Raw genomic sequence first — 18713 nt, 5'->3', positions numbered from 1 at the left:
TGTGTGTGTGTGTGTGTGTGTGTGTGTGTGTGTGTGTGTGTGTGTGTGTGTGTGTTTAGGCACCCACAGCACATTGAATAGTCTCTGCAGCTGGGGATTGAACAGCTGGCTAATAATTTCCCTCATGCGCACAACACATACTGCAGTTTATTGAAAAGCAGCCAACATCTGGGTATTTGTGTGTTAATGAGAAACAATGAGGGAATGAGATGAGACTGTCAGTGTGTGTTATCTCTGCTAAGATGTGCACTCTGTGTGTGTGTGTGTGTGTGTGTGTGTGTGTGTGTGTGTGTGTGTGTGTAAGTCCACGTAGTGCCTGGATAGGGACCAAGTCTGTGAGATTCATCCCACCATGCACCTCTGTTCACCCAGCCATTGATAGCACCATTAAATAAACCAAGTGCAATAACCTCAGCAGCACAACCATAACTGTTCATATCACCATGTGTGTTTTCTGCTGATGCAGGCAGGTGCACGGTATATTACAGTGCGCCGCCTCGGTTTGTAGGAGTACGGGAGATACATGAAGGCTGCTCTCAGGGGTCCCACAGCCCACTATTTTGTTTTTTATTAACATTACATTAGCAGGGGCCTAAAACCGAGACCCCTGACAGCTGAGAAACTGCCGGTTAATACACTTATTTCAGCTCGGTCAGCAACACGAAGCCTCCTTCATATTTCTTCGGACACTTAATGATAATGGGATTGCCACCACAGGGGTGAGGTCGGCTGGCGAAAGACCCTCCTGGCTTATGCATCTCTTCGCTAGTTTCATTACGGGGCACAGCACTTGCCAGGAAGACACTTTGAGGAGTTGTTATCGACCGATGCCCTCCATTCCGGCAGGCTGATATATCTGTATCAGCCTGCCTGCCATTATGACTCTATAATGCATCAGTTTGTTAATGACTTCCTGATTCCACTCAATACGAAAGGCTTTCCAGTTCCCTCACTGGTTTAAGTGTCTGGCAGTGATTTCACAACATTACAGAATGGGGAGCAAAGAGTTCAAGATAAACAATCCCAAAAACAATTAGTGGACCGTGTTCGATGTTGTTTATTTATATTTGATTGGCTGTTTGAGTCAATCTTAACTTGTTAAATTCTTATCTGATTCTTCGATCTTTTAAAATATTCGGATGGCATATGTTTGTGTTTGTAAAAGAAGTATACAATCCCGGCTGAATACCAGTGCAGTTCATGTGTGTGTGGTGGGTGGGGGTGTAGCAGCATGTGGTAATGTGCATTGCCAAGACTGTGTTTCCACTTTTCCCTAAGGTTGGCTGCTTTTGGGCGATGGGCGACCATGGACGACAGGGGAAGACCCGCACTCGGTGAAACAAGAGAGTATTTTGATCGTGTGAACTTTTAGCAGCGGCGCTCACAATTTGAATATAGCGTAAAACCATTTCCTGATATCAGGCAATGAAAACAATGCACCACTAAGAGAGGCCAAAGTTAGATATTTAATAACACTGCACATAGGAGCTTTAAATTGATTAAATGATAAAAAAGTTGAACCTGATTTTTATTATTTCAGATTCAACGTGTCCTCTTGAATTTGTTTCAAATGTGTACATTTTGTTCAAGTTGCACGTTAAAGTGCTGTATGGCAAGTTAGATGACGGTTCACACTTGCACGCACTCGACGCCTGTGTGTGGGATGAAAGGTCCCTGTTTATTTCACATACGACTGCAGCTGTGATATCAAAGCATCCAAGCCTTCGTGCCTGCATTCATCCTAACGCGAGCCCTCAAACCAACCTCAGCTCGAACACCCCATCTGTCAACGCCAGCAGATGAGGGCGTGTTCACAGGAGCGTTCGCACGCCATCTTCACAGGGTCTATATAAAAGCTCTCTTCTTCAAGGGTGTTACCGCTAAGGTCAAATTTACCTTCTTTAGATCAACAATGAATATAAAGAAGCTGTCATACATGGTGCTATGATCTCACAGCCTTTCGCATGTATCCAACGACACCCACATCTCCTGTGATCTACAGGCAGCTGCAGTCCTAAGTCTTTCATAATTAACTACATGTGCTGATTTCCCTCAGTAACAAAAACACACTCAGAGATCGGATCTCTGTCGAAGGCCTCCCGTTTGGCCTCTTTTCTTTGCTTCTCTATTACCAAAAGTTTAAATTTCTCCAATCCTATCTTCTTTTCGCTGTAATTACGTCGCTATCAAGTCGAGCCGCTCCTTTTCTGTTTATATTTCATGAATGAAAAATGCTGATGACAGCTGTGTAAGAAATCAACTATGCAGACAACAACTCAAATCTATTGTTTGCATTAAGATATGGTTTGAAGTATTTTCATTAGGATCACACATTTCCTCGGCAAAAGCGATTTACTACAAGCTGATGTAATCTACAAAAAAGCAATAAAAACTTGGCGGGGATGATCATTCATCAGAATTGTGTTACTTTGTTGTTAAAAGCCGCAGAGACAACGCACTCAACAGAATTTAGACACACACACACACACACACACACACACACACACACACACACACACACACACACACACACACACACACACACACACACACGAGCAGGGGAAACAAAAGAAGATCATTCTTCCAGCATGAGCCTTCTACTGAGGTGGAAATACACACAAAAAGTGGATGTTTTATTATTATTAGAATACAGATGTCGTTACAACATTCTGTATTTGACGGGAGAGTATTGAAGCTGCGAGAGGAAATGCTGATCCAAATGTGGCTGTACATTATTGCAGAACAGCCACAGGGGACTTCATGGGAATGAACCATGGAAATTCAGGATTGCTGACCAGGGAAGAAAAAAAAAAAGAAAAAAGAAAAAAACTGTCACATGAGAATATGGTTCTGCTGGCAGCCAGGCTGTAAATTGGTGTGGATATGGATGGGCAGGGGAGACCTGAGGCACATGCTGGCCATCCAATGAAGGGAGACGAGCCAGACACATTGCAGGGCTGCTGACAGGCTGTCATACTGAGCTCCTCTCCTGTCAAGGGTCAACCAAATCAGGGGTGACAGCGGATGCTATTGTGCATGTGTGCATATGCGTGTGTATGCGTGTGTGTTGGTGAGAAAGACAGGAGCTTTGCTAATGACCAGGGTTATGCCACGGCTGTTTGCCAGGGTCAACAATACTTACAGGGAATGTTAACTCACCAGTTCCTGTGACATGACTAGAAGCTATATGCCAGTGATTAACTAGTTACTATGGTTTTTGCATTTTGCCTCCACAGGCTACTGCAGCTATTGCTGCCCTACAGCGGGTGGCAAGATGGAAAAAAAGCACAGCATTGTCATGGTGAGTGACTGCGGGAACAGAGCAGCATGATTAAACTCCAGACAGGAGTCTGCAGAGTTTGATTGCCTTGTTGTTAACATTGTGTTGAATGTGACAGAGACCGATAAATATCCCTCTCTACGACACACTAATAGCTCTGAAATTATTGAGAGCAACGCTGTTTATAGGATTTATGACTCGTAGTGAGAATCTGCCAAATTGGTTTCCTTGCCATTATTTGAAGTGGAAAAGTTAGGAAAGCATGTTTAAAAGTTAGTTTATCTATGCAGGGGGAGGGTTGGGCTGTTGCCACCTTGTGGCCCAGATGTGATTGTGATTTAGTGGTGCGTATTACCATATAAGTTTGTAATCAATCTATTCACCACAAAGCATTTACCACACAGACCATGGGGCAGTTCTTCCCTCCCCTCCAGCTGCGGCTACCGTCTTAAAAAAATGCCACCCTTTCAGGTCACAAACAAATATCTTGTTTACTTTTTCTCCTCGCCTAAACTGTTTTACTTCTCTACAGATATGAGGAGACAACTGCATTAGTGAGTTTACTACGTCACATGATGAAAAAACAGGCCAACGCATTCATCTTCTCTCTCAGTGCGTTGTCCGTGTTTCAGCTTAACTCGTCTGAAAATGGCTTCATCATTTCTTATTCACAGTCACAGAGAGATGCAATTCACACTCATTACATAAGCTCCAACTTATAAAATTCAACTCTCACTCTCCTTTCTCCCCATATTTAATACATCACCTTTTTAGTCTGACTTTCTGTTTTAACTATTTTGGCCAGGTGACAAAAGGACAGATGAGCTGCAAAGAGAAGAATGCGATGCTGTGTGTGACGCAGTGAAAGAAAACCAGAGATGAGCACACCAGACGAAAAGCTTTCCGGAGGGCCTATTGGGGATCCGTTCAGCTATGATTTGTGTGAAAATATAATGGACAACCTGAAACCAAAGATGGACGAACAGATGACTGTACAAGTTCAGACAAGCACTCAGAAGGAAATGGGTGGACAATATTTACCATTGTTCTCAGTAATATCTTGCACCGTATGAATATCTTTTTCAGAGATATAACAAGAGTGATTCAACTAGAATCATTTTACATTTTAGCTTCCATTGTTCTACTCTGCACACCTGCTGCAGGACACTGACCAGAAACAATTTAAGAATTCAAACAACTATCATACCTTTGTCATGTGATGATATGATGTCTCAGAACATTTTACTGTTCAACGATATGGTCTTATTGAGCTGTGAAGATTTAGGTCACTTTGCATTGATTAGATTGGGTGTTTTTGAGTTTCGCACAACATATACCAAGAGGAATCAGTTGACATTCACTATATTTCATCTTACTGGAATGTCTACTTTAATGAATCATATGTGCTCACTGAAAAAAAGAAGAAGAAAAGACTCACTATTACAGGATATCTTTAAGTTTTCCGTCCTAATGGCACCATGTATTGATCTTTACAATAGCAACAATGCAATTGTATTCTTACTTCGATGGATGAGCTCAGACAAACACTGTATAAGCTAAGACAATCGGTCCCCACTTCATTGCCAATGGCTTAGTGCTATTACAGATTAGGGTTCTGGATCCCTGGTTTCAAGCTTTGAAATCAAATTAATCATATTCAACACACTGAATGAATTTCCCAAAACTATAGCCCTGATTTATGCCTGGGCATGCACACACTAAGTAGCATTTTCTTTTAAGTACCTCAATAATCACAAAGCTTTGCCAAAACAGCACTCCCAGAAAAACATGTGCCAACTTAAAGAAATTGATATTTTCAGAGCAGTAAGCCTCATATGCAAATGTTCACTTTGTTCCGAACGTCATGCATGATCCTCGCTATCCAGCATTAATATTAACAATGCACTGCCTCATACAGATTCATGAACAGTTTCATTGAAGGTAACACATTTCCGAGTCCAAGCTTAGATGACATGGTATTAAATGTTACTGTAACATTAACGAGACTTACTGGAAACAGGCCTCTGATACAATGTAGCATCTCTGACAAGTATTAGCATAATATGCAGCATATTATCGATTCTAAGTTCTATTTTTTTAACTGCATTTAGTGCTTCCCTAGAATCCAGGTGATGTGCTGCACAGTGTCATTATGATTCATGGGAAACTCATTTTGCTTGTATTGCAATTCTGCGATTTATGCTCATGCCATGTATTAACCAGCCAGCCAGACACAAGATGTTCCACAACTCTCTCCTCATTTCTTATAGCTAATTACTTAGAAACCTTGGGATGCAGAATATTACACAAGGCCAATAAGCTGAGTGAGAAGAACATCGAGGACCAAACTTTACAACAGTTAATGAGCAATGAGGTTTTGGCCCAGGAACAATTGCTCCACAGAGTGGCATCAACTTTGAACGCATTTAGCCTCTAAACCAGCTCTGTCTGTGTCAACAGAGTACCAAGAAGAGACAGTTAAAGTTCACTTTGTGTGTGCATGCAGATGCGAGCAGTACATGTATAAACTCCATTTAGGCTGTAGTAATAGTTGGTAAAATGTAGGATTTCAAAAGTACCCCATTCTGCACATCTCTCAAAAATGACAGTACGTGTGTGTGTGTGTGTGTGTGTGTGTGTGTGTGTGTGAGAGAGAGACTATCTCCCTCCCTGCACCTTCAGGCTTACAAAGTCTCTCACTCTCCCCTTGTCAAAATCCAAGTCCAACCCCATCAACCCCTTCAGTGCTTCAACACCATGAAGTAAAAATGATGTTTCAGAACGACAGCTGCACCAGCAGAAGTCAAGAAGGACATAAACAGCTTTGACCCGTTTTGGTATTGGCTGAACATTCGCTTCTTTTCCCTACCGTTGCGCTGTGGAAGACTTTGGTGTCCTTTATGTGGACGAAAAAAAACATACATCATGAGGACAGTTATATTCACATATTGGTGCAGGAGGTTACCGTACAACTGAAGTACGTTGTAGGAGTGGAGCAGTGGGCTGCCTTTGACACTGAATATTATTCTATTTCTCGACCCTCACTGTCTTCCTGTGAGCTTTATGGTATGTCCTCCAATAACAACAGACATCTATTAAGAGTACAGAGCACCAACAATGTAACATACCACAAAGACGGGTGGAGAGGAGAACATGAGCTCTACTTTCCCAAAACAATCTCTTCTCCTTTGGCATATTACCGTTCTCTGTTTTCAGATTTTAATTACTAGCTTATTAGACACACACAGAGAGAAATAAAGAGAGAGAGACAGAGAGACAGAGAGAGAGAGAGAGAGAGAGAGAGAGAGAGAGAGAGAGAGAGAGAGAGAGAGAGGTTGTAAAAAAATAGGACACAGGAATACAGGGGCAGCTAAATAAAAATCATCTCTTTTGCAAGAGTGAGCAGTGAAGAAGGGAGAAGAGGAAGGATTGTATAGAGCAGACCCGTGTAAATGTGAATACTGTTGCTGTGTATGGGGCGGGTGAGGATGTGTGTGTGTGTGTGTGTGTGTGTGTGTGTGTGTGTGTGTGTGTGTGTGTGCGTGGAAGATGGGAGAAGGAATGGGGAGGAGTGTAAATTGGTATTTAGCTTCACAAAAGGAGGATTCTGGCTGAGTCAGAGCATTTAGCCTCCCGCTCCTGCCCATCACAACTATCACCCAGAAGCAAGAGGGAGAACACACACACAAAAACGAGTGAGTGAGTGAGTGAGTGAGTGAGTGAGTGAGTGAGTGAAGCTATTATAGCAACAGATGATGGTTTCAGTGCTTCTTAACCTCTTTCCTTCAGCAAAAATGGAGTGATTGTCATCTGATAAAAAAATTTGATTTGCTGTTTTTCATATACAGCATAAAGTCATGGGTGAGGTATTCTGCACTACCTGCTCTGTATGCATCTGCATATTACTAAATCTCATATAGCATCTCCTTTTACATTTTTGTGAATCATTCCGAGAATGAAGCGTTACTCATCAAGACAATGTATGCATTGGAAACTGGAATCATTTTGCACAATATGCTTGAGCTTTCACATGTGTTTTATTTGATCAGGGATGCAATGTCTCAGAAATAATAAAAAAAAGAATAATAAAAAACAAAGTTATTGGGATTTTGTTTTTATTGCTTTTTGTCTCCCTCCATCTTCTCTTGATTAAACCAGGCAGGTGGTGACAAGCATCCTTGCCTCGGTGGCATCTTTTTTTTTACGAGAAATTTGATAACATTTTCCCTTTAATTTGCTTTGAATTTCTGCTATTGAACTCATATGTGGTGTGTGGTGTGCCCGTTACCACACTACCGCTGGGGGATTTCACAAACCTCCTGAAGCCAAAACAATATTGTCACACGTTTGTTCCACCTCTCTTTTAAGCTGATTTCTTTAAGGGAACAGCTGTTTTTGATTTGGCAGTGCAATAGTAACGCATACCAACATTGATGGAAACCCAACTAATCATTACATACTCCTGACACAACACTGAAATGTTATCCAAGGACACAATGGTTTTCTTCTTGACCCTCAATAAAATATATGGACCCAAATGTGATATCGAAAAGGAAGATGGAGGAAATTGTGTTGCAGCAGAACTGCATCGCAGCAGAACTGTATCTATTCTAGTCGTGTGTGAGAGTGTGTTTGTGTAGCTGAGGATTCAATTATGGTCTAGTTCCCCATTTGCAGCATAGAGCCTAAAGATGCAGTCTTCCATGCTATAAGGGAAATCCTTTGCCGTGTCAGAGAGTGAGTGTGCATATATATATATATATATATATATATATACACACACACACACACACACACACACACACACACACACACACACACACACATATATACCGTGTGCATGGGCGTTCATGTGTTTGTTTGGCTGACTGTCCTCCTCTCGCCGGGCCACTTCCTTTCAACCACAATGCCTCCAGATTCGCCCCATCAACGAATCATCTGCAAACTGTGGAGCTCCGTAATCTGTAGAGGGCCACTGATGTATCCCTGGGCGTTCTCCACTCAAACTGAATCACACAGGCGGCCGCACAGAGACAACAGGGCAGCACGGCATGGCTTTTGGAAGGTCACTCTAAGAATAGCTTTCAATATGTAAAAAAAAAATAAAAGACTTCCACTATCCAGTGGAGAGCGCACACTGAAATGTGCATGCAGGCAAATGGACACAGAAGCATGCATTAATTCATGGACACGGGCGCGGACCAAAGCACTCTGAATACTGTCAAACACACAGATATGTAGGACTGCTGGCTGATGCACATAGCGTACATTTGTGCTCAGCTGAAACAACAAATTAAGCACAAGTCCTGTTTAAACCCTTACAAAATCCACTGCTGAGAAAAGTGAGGCTAGTAACAAAACAATAAAGAAAGACAGCAAATGGCATTGATTCCCTTTATGCTGGATAGGAAAAGCTTCTTTGCAATCTAATCAGTGCTTTTCTAAGCTCATTTGTTCCACTAATGTGCTGGGAAGATGGTTAACATCCTCGGAGAGATCCCTGTGGCAGTGCTTGATAGTTAATGTAAATGCACCACACTGGCTGTATTAATCAGACAACAGACAAAATGACTAATCGCCCATTTTTTGATAAAACAAGTCACTCATTCATCTTGGTTCTCCTTTTTACCTCCTCTCTATCCATCAAACACTATAGTGTATTAATGCAACCACACCGCTGTTGTTGGATCTAAATTGGTGTTCAAGGTGCTATAAAAATATCAAAAAATAGTTTTGTCAAGCTCTGAATGTGCGTTAGTAAATTCAAGTCACTACATGTATTCTACAGTGTATATATTACTCTCCAACACTACATTTAAAATACAGTGTGAACCGCCTATACTGATCACGGTTAGTGTTAAACCAATTATATGGATCAAAAAGCTTGGGGCAGAGTCTGTCCTAAACAAAATGGGGTTTAAATAATTCCAGTAAGAGTTTTAATTTTGAGTCGACTGAAATTCTTTTTTTTTTTTTTAATAAACTTCAATGATTCCTTGCCTTGTAAGCACCCATCTGCTACCGGCTGGCTACCTGAGGCTGATGCTGCGTGCCACTTTGAAATCATGGCGAGACAAAGAAAATCATTTTCTCGCAATGAAAAACGAAGTCTCCTCAAGGCTTATGACAAACTGCCAAAAACAAGCCATTGAGATGCAGCAACGAAACTCTGTGTTCCTCTGTGTAGTCTACTCAAATAATGAGAAACAGTCATGGCTGCCAGTGATGGGGACAGGAAACAAATGCACACGGGCAAGGCACCTGTGGATGAAGTTGCCCTCGTCGAGTGGATTAATAATGGCCGGTCAGGTAATGCCCCCTTGAGCAGACCCTTGGTGAGTAACAGTACAGTAATTTGAAAAGCATTTGAAAACAGCTGTGCTGTTTTTTTGAAACATTCAATCAAATTTGATAAATAGCGATGGAGGTTTCATTACTTTATATTCATGCAATATATACACAAACGTCAACTAGATGGTAATCTGTGTGAGAAATAAAGAATAATCCAACTGGAGTACAAGTTTATATAAAGCTGCGGTAAATCCACACATTTTGCCCAAAGCCGCACATCGTGACACACTTGACCTCTGTAAACTGGCAAAACGGATTCTGTTTTGCAATTTCCCTTTGCAGGACCAATAAAACGCCACAACTACCATCCCTTTCCATTTTATTGCTGTCACCCCTCTGTGATTTTTCCTCTCCTGCTCTTCCCCTGCGTTATCTTTCTTTTCTCTCTGTCCTTGTCTGCACTATGATGCTCATCCCTGAACTCCAGCCTGGCAGATGGGTGAGAACACAGCTCCCAGCGTCAAGCTTAACCCAGCCACTGAGGGGTTAACTCAGTGTATCTAGTGCCTTGGCTGTCCTACCTTCAAAATTGTCTGCATCTCTTTTTCTCTCTATTCTGTCCACTGGCGTCCTTTCAGGGGTCCTTGCTTGTCACAAGCGGCAGTGAATGTTTCTTTTTTTTCTTTTTGTATGCGATTGTGTACGTGCATCCAAATGTGTGCATGTGTGTCTGTGTTTGTAAATGCAGGTATAAGCTTCCAGGCAGTACAGGTGGCTCTGATGTGAAGTGACATGCTGAGAGACCAAGTCTTTGGACACTAGCTGTGAAAAGGAAGCGAACCCCCCCCCCAAAAAAAAAAACCCAACAACAACAACAACAACAACAACAACAGAGCCTTTACAAACAGCTACAACACAACTGGATGAGAGCAGCAGATTCCTTGTCATCGCCCCCACCCCCTTTAATTACAATATCACTCAATCGTTCTTTAATCATGCATCACTTTTCATAAAAAAATAAATGTAAAAAAGATACTCAGAGAATACGAGCACAGACACATTAATGTGGGAGTAGTCTTTTTGTTCAAGTTGAGCCTGGGAGACACTGGCTTGTCTCACAGAATGAGAAGGAATCTCTTCCTCTGACTATTTGCTACAGCCTTCATTGCCTGGATAGGGCCAATTCACACTGCCTGCCTGTCTGCTTAGCTTAGCATTATATGTCCCTCTGTTACCTCACCTGACCCATTTCAATTCAGTTTTGCTGAGAGTGCTTGGACTGGAATACTGTGAAAAATAAGTTGTTTTTTTTAAAAAGAATATCTGTAACCATAACCAACTACAACCTTCCATGCTGGACAAAGAACTCTTAGCTGAGAGAGTCTTGCTAGTGGACAACGCAGTATTGTACACACCATCAGATGAGTGCCTGAGCCCAGGGCTGTCTGGTTGAAGGACATTCTCACTGCTCTATAGGTCTACAGCCCCCCCCCCCCCCCGCTAACAAGACCCCTTCAGTGCAAATGCAACAACCAAAAAGATCATTTGTCCTTTATATAAAAAACCAAAACAACTATTTTTTGTACATTTCACAGAAAGCAGAAGCCCGGAAATAAGGAAACAAAGCTATATGTAGGTAATTTAAGATATTTATTTATATATATTTGTCGGTAATAGCAGAAGACAAGACAAAATTGAAAATGGTAAGAGGATTTTGAATGAATTTACTGAAGAACAAATAAATGCAATAGTGTTTGAAAGCATTTAGTTTGAAAATATCTAGATCACCAGGAACTATGTTTTTAATAATGTTTGTCTGCAATAAAAATGTACAAAAGTAGCTGCTGATGGTACAGCATATTATGGAATATTTCTACATTTTCATACCTTTCAGGAGTGCTGCCCACTGCATGGCGAGTACTTGAGATGACGGGGTAATTATAAGGCCCCAACTGACTGCTTTTTGAGACAGATGTTGTGCTCGTGAATCTTGAAGCAGGTCAGATACCCAAACTGACTGCAAAATGAGACAAGAGGTCTCTCCGCCACAGCCAAGGTTCTCTGCTCTGACAAGAGACCAGATGGCTGTTTGTGGAAATAACAAACCAGATCAGATAGAGGGAGAGTCAGAGGACGCTGCAAATTCTCCACCACAGCTCATCCTCCTACACAGATAGCCTTTTCATGTTGTCACTTGACCATGTTGTGGTTGAAACAGAAGGAAAATGTAAGAGCATGTTTTTAAAAAAAAACATTTTTTAAATCAACTTGCACCCGGGTTTTACAACACACATGCACCGTGTAAGTGTGTGTGTGTGTGTGTTAGCACTATGTGTCAGTGACATTCTGTTGAACTGTGGCGAATTACAGAACGACTGGGTGAATTCAGTTATTCCCATGGCTACTGTGTGCGCGAGTGCAGTCGCATTGAAAAGACAAGTGTAACCAGGGCCTGCGAGTCCATGTGTGTGATATGACTATTTCTGTTGAAACACTTGGAATAATAAACTACATTGCAGAGGCCAACGTATCATCTACCTGTGTGTACGCATCAAAATTGTACTGTGATCAAACTCAAAACTGTAAACAGTTGTTTTTTTCTCTTTGCTGCTCGTCTGTGTAGCTAACGTACGTGCTTCTCACAAGGCAGACTTGGCTTTTATTGTGAAAGGTAAGCAGTATACTAAATGATTAGATGCTGAGCTGCAAAAGAAAGCAAGAATAACGACCCTTCTGTCACATGTCTGAAACAATGACTTTACTTTCTGTAACCTTCCAGCCTGTAGCACATTCTAAACGGATGGAGTAAGGCCAAAAAACATCCATTCCCCCTAATCAATACTCACATAACAGAAAGACTAGGGTGAATTGACTATCTCATAAAAAGGAGATTGAGTTGGAGAATAAAAAAAATAAAAAATAAACTTTTTACATTGGTGTTTATAGGGAAAACGCCTTTCTTTCTTTGTCATCTCAAAATGTCCAGGTTTAAACGAATGCGGAAATGGCAGTATTTCTTTCAAATCGATCAAACAGTAGGATACTTGAGGGATATAATAAACCCTTATTTTGAATGTCCATCGTCAGTTCCTTCGGATAATGCAGCTGATTTGAACTCACCTCTGGCCAAAGTTAATCTCTGCAGGAAGGATTTCTTTGATTCACACCACAGACAAGCCTAAACAATCCCTTGCAGAGCGTTACATACCGATATCTCATTAATACAAACATAAACAAACAAGCATGCATGCAAACACAGTAGCCGTCTTCTGAAACATCAACACTGTCAGGGAAAAGCAGCTGTTTTTCCTCAAGCAAGCATTCCTCTTCCTGCATTCATTCGGAATGGAATCCAGCAAGTACAACATAATGAATGATGCACATTATCCCTGTCTGTGTGTTATTTCATAGGCACCACTTAAACCCACCCACCCTCAGAATTCAATCCTGGTCAACTGAATTTTGTTAAAATATATATAAAAAAATCTTTGGAGTAGAGGCCACAAACTGTACTGTAGGTCATGTTGCCCACTGGCTCAGAAAGAATGAAATATATACTCTTAATGACAGAAGTGGCTACAAAACTAAGACGATTTCTCAAAATTAACACAATTGAACCGTAAGGTACAGTACATAATCAAAAGCCACCGAGAGTCTTTTACAAAAAACGGGGGGGAGAGATAGTCAAGACAAGTCATATCAAAACTTTAACTTGCATTTTGTGTGCGCCAAAAGTGCACCAAACCCAACACCATCTGTCTGCCCATCCCACAGGGTAGTGCTATATGCAGTAGGTAGCCATGATGGATTTAACTTGAAGAAGTGTGAACTAAAAGTGGATAAAACATCAAGAGTCATGTCTCTTGTTTCTCTTGTTGTAACCCCCTTGCATCAGATCAGTCTGGATCAACAGTGATTGTTTACAGATCAGACTTGGAAGAGGAATGGCAATTTTTGAGAGAGTCAGAGAGACATCGACTTTACTTCATAACGTGTTCAGAGTCACTGGCATGCATGGTTAAGCCTGATAATAATAATAATAATAATAATAATAATAATAATAATAATAATAATACTGCCTCTCATATTTTCGTGAATGAAATTTCAGCATATCATCACATTACGGTGATGCTGCCTGCATGCTCCTGCCTCCATCAGATTAAATATATCATGCCCGACATGAATGTTGTGTCATGCAGCCCCCACTGATCAAGAAATCATTTCTATCACACAAGCAATGTGCCACTGGCAAAGAACAATTATTGAAGAATGATTTTTTTTTTTAAATTTATTTTCTTAAAGAAGCTGCTTGTTAGAAACGAGCATAGATCATTTTCTTACCTGAGACAGTCCTGACGATCTCAGTGGTGTTTCTCAGGCCCACGAAGGAGAACTGGTAGAGCCTCCAGGAGCGAATGTCCCCAACCTCAACCGAGCTTCTTTTCCACTTGTAAACAATCTCCTCCCTGGGGTAGCCATCTGAACAGGGGAGAACACAGTTACATTGAGCTTTATCACAAGGAGAGGAGAGGAGAGAAGCTTGGTGCAGAAATGACACAAACATTCATTTCTTTAAGGAAATATCTTAAGACTTGAAGTTCTCTGCATTATACAAACAATGTGTTCGAAAACTGTTCAATATAAAACAAAAGCATAGATGCAGTCTGTTCTATTTTAGAGTGAGCCATACAGACAAAGTCAGTAAGCTTGGAGGGGAACCGTTTCATGAAAGAATCATCATATAACAGACTCCTGACAAAATATGCAGTCCATCTGTGGAGTGAAAGCTGAAACACTCAAAATTGATCCACGTCTGTCTATGACTTGGATTCCAGTAATTGTATTACATCAAGAGGATGCTCTCTGGTCGTGAGAATTACAATAACAATCTTACTAATGCCATTTCACTTAGACGATGCAGATGCATTAACATAATCAAATGATATTTGTTATTATTGAATTTATGTCTGGTATCCAAATTTGGATTAAAAACTGAAGCTTCTTTAAACTAACAGTACGTTACATTTCGGAACTGCAACTCCCTATCCTGCAAAGGTTGTCGTCAGTCTAGATATGAGCTGTGTGCAGCCGACAACGGAGTGGCTTGAATAATGCACATGAAGCTTCCTCACTTCGAACTTTAAATGGCTTTATTACTAAAGTGCTCTCAGGCATCCAGTAATGCTGAACCTCAGAGGAGAAGGGGATGGAAGAAACTGCCCATTTGCCACATTACAGCCAGGCAGGCGGGCAGTTTGCTCCTTCGCAGGCAATGCATCCAGGACAAATTATTGATTCAGTGTGCTTTTGGGAAGCTAGAACAACAATGCTCCATGAGCTCAATGTTGTGAATTCACTTTGAGCAAACTTAAATGATATGGTGCATCATCTGTATCTGTAAAGCATTCTCCCAAAACCGCTGCAAGAGAGCTTCAGGCACCCGGAAAAATCTACAATGCTGTGTGGCACGTGTTGAGAAAATATGCCCGCGTGATACATTGCTGCACACTGCTCAGTGCTCCGCCTCCTGCCTCTGATTGAGCTCATGTACTGTACATCAAGCGATTTTTCAAAGTTCTGAAAACATCCATGGCTTTCATCAAATTTAAATGAATGCTTCTGTTCCATTTTTAGGCCTGCTACCCCTCCGCTTTCTCTTTCTTGTTGCTCTGGAGCTATTTAGAAAGCATTCTCTCTGGAGAATATCCCATGGTGCATCTCTCTGTAGATCCATAGCGGCCTCATTAGCATAACTTACCCCCCATCCGCTCATCATTCGGAGGGACTGACTCATTTGGATTTGTGTCACTTTTTGAGATGTCTTTTAGAACAGTATTGACAAAGTGCAGGGAAAATCAATCAGCCTTTGGTCGAGTTGGCAATGCGACATCCATTATTAAATCCCCTTAATGAATGCCTATATACTGTATGTATATACTATAAATGAATGAATGAATGGTTTAACAAATGTTTTTTCTTCAAATATGTCATACTGTAACACATAACTACATATAGTTTTATTTTCCTCATTTATTAAAGAACTCTTTGAAGACAAAGAAAGCATTTTAGCTGGCAAAGAGTGCAATATATACTGTGAATAGTGTACATGCATACATACAGTACGTTAACCCTAAATACACATGTGACTCGTCTTACTTGAGATTGGAGAGGTCTGAAAGAAATCCTAAACCTGTTGCATAATGATTCCTTGAATTATGTCTTCGCTAGGCTCATATGTTGCTCGTTCATGGGCACAGCGTGTGTGTTTGAGATGAAACAGAGGAAGAGGTAAAACAGTAGGGGATCAGCATATGGCCAAACTTACAGCTTGAAAACTCCAGGGGACACGAGTGCTCATCCATCGGGAAGTTGTTCAGTTTAAGCTGGCACTCGGCATCGATGGTCAACCTGCAGATACACAATATTTGGATCATATATATATTTAATATATTCATTTTTTATTTATTCATTAAAGTCAGAATCACACCCCTATCCTTATCAATATTAACACAAGGAATTATTAATTAGAATTTCACCAAACTAAATTGATGGTTTTCACAGCAACACACACGAGTCTCTTCGTTTTCACACTTGAGGGAGTTTGAAGGCAAAGTCATTAAACTTCCCTTTAATGAGAGAATGACCTTAAATGACTTTACCCATCCATGCACCCGCTATTGTCATGTATCATTGTCCTCCCAATCACAGCGGTCATCCTAATTAACCAGTGGTTAAATTCAGAGTTCCTTAACAAATTAATGAAGTGGAGGGGTAGTGTTCTGCATAGCAGAACATCCATCACGGCTTGATTGACTCCAGAAAGGTTCACTTTCTCTCTTATTATCACTGATGATATATTGTGGTGTCAGTATAAACGTCCGGTGTATTTATGATGGCATGCAAAACATGATAATAAGCACAATTAATTTTTCCCCTTCAGTCTATCCTCCCGTTTCACATGTTTCTTGATGGCTTCATGAGTTTCACACTCATAACCAGTATGCAGTCAGTTTAATATTGAGCAACCAATAACATTGAACATTGTGTAGTACTTCCAACCCATCAGAGCAGTAATTTCCTGGCTACTATATTTGTCCAATCAATTGCTCTGCAGGCAAAATTGGGCCATTAAACAATAAAGCAATTACTATATTTAGCAACATATTAATATTTTCTTTAGAAACTTCCCAAACATTTCTGAAACTCAAATTACTGAAAAAAAGAATTGGAACATTAAAAATTTTCAAACCATATGCTGTGTAAGAGTGCCTAAAAACATTAGTTTATGGAAATGTAGTTACAGTGTTCCCTTGCCACTAACAACTTCCTGCCTATTTCAGTAGGATAGATTTCACTTTCGCTGATAAATGTCAAATTTAAAATGCTGGAATTTAAAATTGCCCAAGGCCTGTTCAGGATAATCAGTACGATGAATCAGTGTAGTGTAGAGAGGCCGTCAATTGTTGGGTACTGCAGTATACTTTCTAAAGTACACACAGTGATTATGGTGGATCCCAGGAAGAGATGGAAGCACCTTGGTGGCAACAAATTGATAATAATCCAAATCAAAAATGAAATGCTGCACAGTTATCATTAGTTCTTAGTCCAGTTTTAGTGCTCAAATCGTTGAATCGAGGCTAATTACCATGCATTTACACTGTTATCTATTGTTTTCTGCTCTATTCAACCGAGAGCACTAGAACTAATTGTTTATGTAAACAGATTTTGAACTCCCCATTATCCTCTAAATCTAAAAATAGAAGCACTTTTTAATCTTTTGGTTTAGACAAAATAGCATTAAATGGATCCAAAATGGTATGGATAATGATAACTGATAATTTAAGCTTTCAATGGGATAAAATGGTAATAAGTAGTAAATTAAATAATCCTGCCACACAATCAATCCAACTGCTGGACTGATGAATGAGCAATACTCAAATCAGTTCTATTACTAATATGTTATCGCAGACATCCCTGAAATGTTACCTGAGGGTGTAGAGTATCCGACCATCGTTCCAGATACGAAGCATGCGATTGGGTGTGGTGATCCAGTGGGCGTCGGCCTTCTTTGAGTTGCGGAAAAAAGTGTCTGGGATCCAGATCTTCCCAACCATGTTGCTGTTAAGACGTAGAACCTTCATCGTGCTGTTGAATTTTAACCTCCTGTCGTACCAGGTCTGAGCAAAAAAGATGTCGATGGTATATTCCTGAAGACAGACAAAACAAGGTTTTTACCCCAACTGTTCTGTTCAACTTTCAGTTTAAAAGCTGAACGTGTTTTATATAACACACTAGATAAAAGTCTCCGTCAGGAAAACCTTGCAAACAGCATTGTTTACAACCAGTGCTGTCACCAATGCGTGGCTTTTAACTGTGATATACAATGAGATCAAATCGAATTGTGGGCTGCAAAAGCACTGGTTCTTCTGTCTGAGGGGAACTTTTCTATGGCAGTCAAAAACTTAATGCTGGAACACATTTGCAGGCACTTTTTATCCTCAGACAAGAGGGTTTCTATTCAGGCCAAGAAGTCCTTTTGTCCCTCCCAAAGAGTTCTGTTGAAAAAGACCATCTTGAAGCCCTCAACCTGAAAATTAAATGTTCAACGGGGCAATTAATAATTCCCCTTGTTTGGCTCAAGTATTATCTAACCTCATAACCTGCTGCCTTGGCAGCACTTTGTCCTGAGCCTGACAAAACCTTCTGTCTCCTATTCAGTCCTTGTAAGAGCTGTGTTAGAATATACGTATGAGGGATGAAAAGCGGCATGGGGAGAGTTGAAAAGCTACGGTGAGATGTGGTCTAATGTGAGAGGGAAAGGAGACACGGCGAGTGAGAGGGCTTTATCGTGTCTTTCATATTTATTTTGTTATTTGGAATGGTTGAGCCCTGACGTTCAAAGTGAAGTACAGCTGGAGAGAAAAAAAAAAAAAATCTGGGGATTTGTGTGCAAGAGGGCATAGAGGCATTAACTTCCGGACAAAGCTTAGCTCAACAATAAAGTCTAAATCCATGCCAAAGAGTCCTAAACGAGATTTGAAAAATAACATTTTCACCAGGCGACGTTCCCATCCTTTCAACATCTTTTTTTTCCCCACAAAGGACAGGCAGAGAGTTCGAATCCAATGATGAGAGAACGATT

The 18713-nt window shown here is 40.8% G+C and overlaps 1 protein-coding gene across 4 annotated transcripts in view; it reads right to left on the bottom strand.

Moving 5' to 3' along the window:
• The window catches only part of gabrg2 (gamma-aminobutyric acid type A receptor subunit gamma2), a 48414-nt gene that overhangs the window by 13159 nt on the left and 16542 nt on the right, over positions 1 to 18713 (bottom strand). For all 4 annotated transcript variants that reach the window (XM_068715694.1, XM_068715696.1, XM_068715697.1 and 1 more), the window contains exons 4-6: positions 17558 to 17778; positions 15897 to 15979; positions 13913 to 14050 (exon numbers count right to left, since the gene is read on the bottom strand). In XM_068715694.1, coding sequence (XP_068571795.1) covers positions 13913 to 14050; positions 15897 to 15979; positions 17558 to 17778 — 442 coding nt within the window. The remainder of the gene's footprint in view (positions 1 to 13912; positions 14051 to 15896; positions 15980 to 17557; positions 17779 to 18713) is intronic.

This window comes from Cebidichthys violaceus, unplaced genomic scaffold (assembly GCF_023349555.1).
Source record: "Cebidichthys violaceus isolate CVI_PGR_0920_01 unplaced genomic scaffold, fCebVio1.0.p SCAF_20, whole genome shotgun sequence".
NCBI lineage: Eukaryota > Metazoa > Chordata > Actinopteri > Perciformes > Stichaeidae > Cebidichthys > Cebidichthys violaceus.
Note: the sequence above shows the minus strand (reverse complement) of the source record. Positions and strands in the feature narration are given on the sequence as shown.